We start from the raw sequence: 8,835 nt of genomic DNA, 5'->3' as shown, positions 1-8,835 counted from the left end.
AACCCCATTTTCTTTTTTATATTGTGTATATCTAAGACCAGGAGATATTCAAACATGGACAAGTTGATGAATGTGCTTTTCAATGGAATAATTTTCTTTTCTATTGCATCAGATTCTTGGCATAGCCTATGATTTGGTCAAGACAACCCATTTCACTGTTCCTATTTTTAGTTTGTTGAACATACTGTCTCTTTTCTACTCATACTAAGCCCAGAATTAGTCACATATTTATAAACATTACTCAGCTGATTCAACAATACAACAGGCTAACAGTAGTCATTCCTCTTTATGTCTCAACTAAAACACCTATAACAAGATCAGTATTTTAGAAAAAAGACTCAGGAAACAGGAGATAGCATTGTGACATGGTGGGTTAAGCTGCTGGCCACAGCACTAGCACCCAGTATGGGGCTCCAGTTCAAGTCTCGGCTGTTCCACTTATGCTCCAGCTCCCTGCTAATGTGCCTGGGAAAGCAGTAGAAGGTGGCCCCAAGTGTTTGGGTTCCTGTGCCCATGTGAGAGACCTGGAAGAAGCTCCTGGTTCCTAGTTTTGGCCTGGCCTAGCATTGGCTGTTGTGGCCATTTTGGGAGTGAACCAGTAGATGGAAGACCTCTCTCTCTCTGTCTTTCCCCCTCTCTGTCTCTCTGTAATTCTGCCTTTCAAATAAATAAAATAATAATAAATCTTAAAAAAACCTCAGGAAACACAAAAAGAACTAGAAATTGATGATTTAGGTGTCCTCAAGTTTGTTCAGTGTAAACTGATTGAATCCAGCTGTTCTTATTGACATACTCTTGGATCCATAAAGAGTGAAAACTATCAATGGCTTATCTGCTAAATTCAGATAAGACATATTGCCAAGGCCTGAAACTTTCTTACATGTAAAATGATACTGAAGGGAATAAGAAATGTTTAACACAGAACAGACAACTAGTTTTAAAAGAGCTCTTTCAAGTCAGTACTTAAGAATCAACTCTAAAGTATAAAATGTGAGAAACCTGTTGCAAATACAGTTTTAACAATCAATATGATTGTGGATTGGGCAGTTATCTTCATGACCACTGAAAGGATCACACCCCACTTCTAAACACTGTTCATCTTTTTATTGAATATTCTGGTAAATATTTCACATTAATACAGGCTATATTAAGTAGAGCTACTATATGACAAGAAATTTACTCAATTTTTTCCTTTAAAGCATGTAAACAATTATACATGTATTTACCACCCTAAAATGTTGAAACATGTAACCAACTAATTCTCTTCTGCATACAAGTAGCATCCAGTATGTTTAGCCAAAAGCACTACGTTCATGTGATCTTAAGTTGAAAATGGCTAATCTAACCAAAGAACATAATCAGGTGGATAGGAAATCAACTTGTTTTTATACAATGGGCAATCATATTTCCACTGCTAAAGCCTCAGAAAAAATATCTTAATTAGGCACATTAAAGAAAAAAAATCCCCAGTGTTCTTCCAAGGTCATAGGTTTCTCAAACAGGGCTAAAGAGTAAAGACCTTCTAACTTAGTTGACATATTTGAGATGCATGTTTCCAATATGAGGTGCCCATGTGCCAGGCCAAATCTGAAAAGGGGGAGGAAAAATTGGAATTTCTAATTAGGAATCTTTAGACATTTACAAAATGAATATATAAATGCAATGGCAATTCACTGTTTCTGCCTAGGAAGAATACGTATACATGAAATAAAATGTTTAGTAGCATCATTTTGAGATTGAAAAACATTCCGATCAAGGTGGTCAGTCATGACTTTTAATATTCAAAATTGTCATTACCAACAGAATTAAAAGAATGACACAACAAATCTGAAAAACAGAAAGAGAATTAAGCACATTTTACCTGCTGGGCCTCAGTGCATTCAGCTGAATTTTGGATAACTTTTATCATAGGGTTCCAAGCAGGATCTGGGTTGTGAAGTCCATTAAACAGTGGGCCTCCTGGAACATCAGCAAGCTGAGGATGAGAGGGTATTAGAGCGCCTCCGTACATGGAAATTGGCAAACCCTAAAACAGCCAAAGAAAAAAAAAGTTTAATTCTGAAGCAATTTTAAATAATGATTCCTGTATTCCTGTAACAGCTTAGACCTTTTTTTTTTTTTTTTGACAGAGTGGACAGTGAGAGAGAGAGACAGAGAGAAAGGTCTTCCTTTGCCATTGGTTCACCCTCCAATGGCTGCTGCGGCTGGCACGCTGCGGCCTGTGCACCGCGCTGATCCGAAGCCAGGAGCCAGGTGCTTCTCCTGGTCTCCCATGGGGTGCAGGGCCCAAGGACTTGGGCCATCCTCCACTGCACTCCTGGGCCACAGTAGAGAGCTGGCCTGGAAGAGGGGCAACTGGGACAGAATCCAGCACCCCGACCAGGACTAGAACCCAGGGTGCCGGCGCCGCAGGTGGAGGATTAGCCTATTGAGCCGTGGCGCCAGCAGACCTCTTTAACTTCCCCAAATTCAAAGAACTCCAGAGAATCTTGTAAGTACAGCATGGTAAAGTGTTGAGAAACTGAATGTTTATTGGCATACACATTCTCCAACAAGAAAGAAGGAAAAAATACAAAAATACAACTAGACCCAATGTCAAATCATCAGCCAATTTCCCCAACTTGATGAAAATATGTAATACTCTCAACTTTCCCATATTTTAGTTTCATGAATAAGCTTGTCCTAAGAATGAAAAGGGATTGTCTGCAGCCATAATCTAGCTTTAGGACAGACAGGAAGCTGTCAGGAAAGACCAGATGGCATTGAACAGGACACAGCAAGCTTTTTAGAGGGGTAGGAGCCATCTCCAAAGCTGGGTCAACAGAACACAAAGTAGCAAAACCTAAATATGAGGATAGGGACATCTTCAGGATGGTGTGAGGATGAACTACAGTAGACAACATTCTCTCCTCTTGAAATTCAAAAAAGAATTGACATAGTCATGGAAAAGAGAATCATTTCAATATAAACTTCCTTAACATGTGACTACAAAGGTTGGCAAAGTGTCAAACATGTCACAAAGATGTTTGTCAACTCACTTTGGAAAAATCCACAAAACCGCTTGCCATGGGCTGATGAAAAATGTTAGAGGGGGCTACCATTCCAGAATCATCTCTCTCCATTGGTTGATGCTGGGAGAATGTGCTTGGGTCTGATAATTGTTGATGCATTGGATGGTTCCCTATCACAGACTGAGACCAACCTGATAAGCCTTCTGGAAAAAAGAATTGAAAATATAATTCGATATTTAGGTAAGACAACAAAGCATTACCACTTCATTCTTTTTTCAAACCAAATTTTATAAAAATAAATCCTCTGAAGAGGAACAGCACAGAAACTACAATCTCACTAGCGGTGGGGGGAGAGGGGAGACATGGAAAACAATGAAGTCTACTGACTATCTTGCCACTCTGAAAGAACTTAAATGATTGTTACACTCTACACTGGCAAGCTTATTAAGAGGGAAGGGAAGCTTGTTTGAATCTTTTCTTTTTTTAAAGAAGATTTATTTTTACTTATTTGAGAGGCAGAGTTACAGACAATGAAAGGGAGAGAGAGAGAGAAAAAAGTTCTCCATTTGCTGGTTTACTCCCCAAATGACAGCAACAGCCAGAGCTGAGCCAATCCAAAGTCCAGTGCTTCTTCCATGTCACCCACCTGGGTACAGGGGACAAACACTTGGGCCATCTTCCACTGCTTTCCCAGGCCATTAGCAGAGAGCTAGATTGGAAGAGGAGCAGCTGGGACAGGAACTGGCATGGCGCTGCAAGTGGAGGCTTAGCCTACTACGCCACAGTGCCAGCCCCAAATCTTTTATTTCTAATCAACTCTAGACTCTTAGATTGGGCTGAATTCCTCAAAGGTTTAACTACCTTTCCTTGACTGAAAGTTAAACACAGAAACTAAGTTTTGTTTTTGCTTTTTTAATGGAACTGTGTTTTAATGGCAAACTCTTAGGAACTTATTTGAGATATGCCTTTAGAGAGAGGGCCAGATAACCGTACCTGACACAGCATTAACACCGAATGACCAGATTCCACTGTGTCCAACCGGAGCTACAAAACTGGTCCCCATAGGGGCTTGTGCAACAGACCCTCCTTGCCGAATCCGTGCCAGTCTCTCTGTTCCAATGGGGGGAGGTATCTTCCGATCCTGACTGGCACTGCCTCCTTTGGCTTGGCCCAATGTTGGTGCAGCAGAAGTGGCTGAAAGAGGTGAAGATGATCCCGAAGAAACAGATGGAATAGGAGTGTCACCTGGTGGCAAAATATGTCTCTATTGTTTTATTACATATAAAAACTATAATAATATGAGAAACCTTGTTGGAAAGATCTACTCCAAAACATAGATTCTGTAAAGAAAAATTTCATTTTATAAAATCATTCTAATGAAAATATATAATTTTTGCAAGCATTATCCTAGAATACTTCTGTCAATAATGTGTATAAACAAATACCCCCAAAATTTTTTTCCCAAGTAAACTGAACAAAGCTAGAAAGGAAAAAGGCCACATTTATTCTCATTCTAGTTCTAAATAATCTTCTCAAAACATATATTGTCACATTTTAAATTAGCTAAAATTTGGCAGTGTTTACACAGTACCTAGCATAATGTCAAGAAAACACTTGGCCCTCTATATCTGTTCTTTTCTTTTTCCTTTCTATCTCTTTTTTGCTATAAGGAAGAAAGGGTAAGCACTGAGTAAGGTATTTCAGGATTCAATTCATTGTAGCATTCACAGCTTTGTCTCTTAAAGAACCTCTCAGGTAATCTGGGCAGTTTTCCTTGTCAAAAGGGCCTCATGATATTTAAAAATATAAAATCCTGTTCAATTAAAAATACTTTATCTATTCTAAATATTGCAATAACTCAGAACAAAGGAATATTTTTACTTATAAATATCAACAATATAGTTTCATAAAAGGTAAAAATAAGAAATCATACCAATCATATGTATAAATGCAGCTTCTTTTCAGATTTCAGAAATTATCTCACAACACTGTCCCCAAAGGGTCCTTTTGTAAAACTACCTCTTTTCATGGTCCAAATCCAAATGTAAGCATTTCTGGTTTGGAAGAATAGCTTGACCCTTCTCAAGTTTTCTATCCTATAAATGACTGATGATTGCGATACAAACCTTGGGGATCTGCAAATCATTTAGCTTACAAAAGTAACAACATAGTATTCCCTGAAACAAACAGTTTAATAACTTATTCAAGACTCTTTGGCAAGAGTTCCTCCAGGATTCCTACATGAGTTTGAGGCGCTTGTCCAAGGATGGGGAGAAAAATGTTGTCTGTTGAAACTAGGAGTCCCAACAGGAGCTGGCCCTTGTAGGAAAACTCTTGTTCCTGGTATGCTGGAAAAACTTGTCAGAGGAGCAGAAGAGGAAGACGGAGAACTGCCTGATGGGTCAATGGATGGTAACCCTGAAATAAAACAGGTGCAAGACATACAATTAGGCAAAGGTTTAAAATTGAAAGTCACCTGTTTATTTAATTATTGGTATCAACCATCATTATTATTAATTTTAATTCCCTTTTTAAAAAGTATGTGGTTTATTTTTGTAGCACAGCAAAAATAATTCACTTATATGATATTGTAAGGCCAAATCTATTTTTTTCATACAATCCACAATACCAACACATACCACTAGATACAGAAAAATAGAGTCCAATGTTTAGGGATGGAAGTCACCTGAAGTAATGTTCTAGATAAATCTCAAAGCTTTTCATTAGAGGTATGACTCAGTGGTATCTATCAAAAACCTATATTCCCTTCTGTGGAAAATCTCTAAATATAGCTTTTCATCATATAACTATATTCATTTCCTATGGAAGATAAGTAACAAAGTCTCCCAATGATTATATCCACACAAAGAACAAAAACATACTATTAAATATAATTTTAGTATTCTATCTGAGGCAAAAAATATCAAGTTGTAAGCTATATCAAAATTTCTATTCAGATTATAAAAGTATGAACTTCGCAGTATTCTCAAATTCTACCATATTCTCTGGAGAATCTATTAGATAAAGGAACAAGGGCAAAAGTGATTATAGGTGCTCGTTTCAGGAAAAAGTAGTTAATATCAATAAAAAATTATCAAAATTTCTCAAGCAGGTCTTTTTTTCTTATTTTCAAATAGATTGATTTCTCCATGATTAAAAGAAATAGCTTACCATATAATCAATTCACTCTCATATAATCATCTGATGGTTTTCAGTACATATATCCACAGGGCTATGTAAACATCATCACAATCAATTTTAGAACATTTCTGTCTTCTCTAAAAGAAACTTCATATCCATTGCTTGCCACTATCACTTGTCATCCCTATATCCCCACTTTTAAGTGACATTAATCTTTCCACTTAGGTAAACTGATGTTTCAGACTTTCATTATGGTACTGGCAACTATCACCATGTGCCTCTTTCCAAAAAAGAAAAAAGTATTTTCTAGTGCTAATCAGAGTAGATGTTAGCAACATCTAAAGGTGGTAACAATTCTCAATGTGGCTTTCAAAGCTGCACTAAGTAGGGGAAAAATCATTTTTAAAACAACGTTTTGGCCGGCGCTGTGGCTCACTTGGTTAATTATCCGCCTGCGGCTCCGGCACCCTGGGTTCTAATCACGCTTGCTCCTCTTCCAGTCCAGCTCTCGGCTGTGGCCTGGGAAGGCAGTGGAGGATGGCCTAAGTGCTTGGGTCCCTGCACCTGCATGGGAGACCGGGAGGAAGCACCCAGCTCCTGGCTCTGTAGCGGCCATTAGAGGAGTGAATCAACAGAAGGAAGACCTTTCTCTCTGTCTCTCTCTCACTGTCTAACTCCGCCTGGCAAAAAATAAAAAAAATTTAAAAACCCAACCTTTTGTCTATTTTTACAGTGAAATCTGTCAATCTTTTATAAAGATTACAATAGTGGCATTTTTGGTAAGTGAAACAGATGCCACATATATGTAATTAACAGCCCTACTTAGATTTAACTCATATCATACTACTCACCTATTTAAAGTTCTGCAATTCAGTGGCTTTTAATATATCCCCAGAATCGTGCATTCACTACCACAACCAATTTTAGAATATTTTCATTATCCTAAAAAGAAACCCTGCATACAACACATCAATTGCCCCATCCTCCACACTGCAATCCCTCTACCCTAGGTAAACACTAATATTTCTGTCTCTACAAATTTGCCTATTCTAGAATCTTCATATAAATGGAATCAATATGTCTTTTGTGACTGGTGCTTTCACTTAGCAAAATGTTTTCAAAATTCATTATTCATGTTAGAACATGCATCGGTACCTCATTTCTTATTTCCAAATTAAGAAAGTATTCTTTTATACAACAGTGCCACATTTCATTCACCAGCTGCTGGACACTGAATTGTTTCCATTTTTTGTTTATTATGAATAATGCTACTGTGAACATTTATGTACCAGTTTTTTTTTAATATACCAGTTTTTCTACAGACATATGTCTTAAGTATTCTTAGGAGTGGAATTATTGGATCACACAGTTTATGTTTAATAACTACTCCTCATCTGCTTAACAAGCCATATGTATAATAATTCCATTTGTAGGTATGTTTAGCTTTTTAAGGAACTGTGAACTGTTTTTCCAGATTGGTTGTTCTACTTCACATTTCTAACAGCAGCATGTGACGACTTCAATTTGTCCACATCCATCCTCATATAAGGTACTGCTACTTCTTATCTGAAAACTATATTCATGAGGCCGGTGCTGCGGCTCAATAGGCTAATCTTCCACCTAGTGGCACAGGCACACCGGGTTCTAGTCCCGGTCAGGGCGCCAGATTCTGTCCCGGTTGCCCCTCTTCCAGGCCAGCTCTCTGCTGTGGCCAGGGAGTGCAGTGGAGGATGGCCCAAGTCCTTGGGCCCTGCACCCCATGGGAGGCCAGGATAAGTACCTGGCTCCTGCCTTCGGAATAGCGCGGTGCACAGGCCGCAGCGTGCCAGCCACAGCGGCCATTGGAGGGTGAACCAAGGGCAAAGGAAGACCTTTCTCTCTGTCTCTCTCTCTCACTGTCCACTCTGCCTGTCAGAAAAAAAAAAAAAAACACACACACACACACACACACACACACACACACACAACTATATTCATGAAAGTAAACGATAATCATGAAAGAAAAACATCAACAAAAGAAACCATGAAGGCAGTTAAGAAATGAGGCAGAGTTTCTTAACCCTGGGCCTAAAAAGGAACATCAAGGACGAATGCTTTCTATCACAGCCTGAGCACTGGCAAAGAAGCTCTTCTTTCATCGTATGGATTCTGAAAATCTCTACCAGTTTATCAAAATGAAAAGTTAACAACAGATGCCTAAAGGTAGGAAGGAACAAAATCCCAGAGAGTATTTTAACTACAGCTGTCCTATGCAGTCTTATATTTTTGTTTGAAAGATGATATAACAGCTATGCTTTCCTGGAAAGACAAGTAAATGGAAATACATCTAAAATGAGGGCTAAGACATACCATATCCATAGCTCACAATTAATTTTAAACAACACAGATCAGTTTATAATTTTTTTTTTTTTTTTTGACAGGCAGAGTGGACAGTGAGAGAGAGAGACAGAGAGAAAGGTCTTCCTTTGCCGTTGGTTCACCTTCCAATGGCCGCTGTGGCCCGCACAAGGCGCTGATCCGAAGCCAGGAGCCAGGTGCTTCTCCTGGTCTCCCATGGGGTACAGAGCCCAAGCACTTGGGCCATCCTCCACTGCACTCCCGGGCCACAGCAGAGAGCTGGCCTGGAAGAGGGGCAACCGGGACAGAATCCGGCGCCCCGACCGGGACTAGAACCCAGTGTGCT

The 8,835-nt window shown here is 39.0% G+C and overlaps 1 protein-coding gene across 6 annotated transcripts in view; it reads right to left on the bottom strand.

Annotated features, from left to right (window-relative positions):
• Positions 1-1,082: 1,082 nt before the first annotated feature.
• ANKHD1 (ankyrin repeat and KH domain containing 1) overlaps positions 1,083-8,835 on the bottom strand; it is a 143,441-nt gene continuing 135,688 nt past the window's right edge. For 2 of the 6 annotated variants that reach the window (XM_051844279.3, XM_089335963.1), the window contains exons 30-34: positions 5,253-5,429; positions 4,005-4,256; positions 3,039-3,214; positions 1,862-2,026; positions 1,083-1,587 (exon numbers count right to left, since the gene is read on the bottom strand). In XM_051844279.3, the coding sequence (XP_051700239.2) occupies positions 1,528-1,587; positions 1,862-2,026; positions 3,039-3,214; positions 4,005-4,256; positions 5,253-5,429 (830 nt within the window). In that variant the 3' untranslated portion in view covers positions 1,083-1,527. The remainder of the gene's footprint in view (positions 1,588-1,861; positions 2,027-3,038; positions 3,215-4,004; positions 4,257-5,252; positions 5,430-8,835) is intronic. The other 4 variants (XM_051844281.3, XM_051844280.3, XM_070076200.2 and 1 more) reach the window with 4 other exon arrangements.

This window comes from Oryctolagus cuniculus, chromosome 6 (assembly GCF_051225735.1).
Source record: "Oryctolagus cuniculus isolate XC-2025 breed Fujian yellow rabbit chromosome 6, ASM5122573v1, whole genome shotgun sequence".
NCBI classification, from domain to species: domain Eukaryota; kingdom Metazoa; phylum Chordata; class Mammalia; order Lagomorpha; family Leporidae; genus Oryctolagus; species Oryctolagus cuniculus.
Note: the sequence above shows the minus strand (reverse complement) of the source record. Positions and strands in the feature narration are given on the sequence as shown.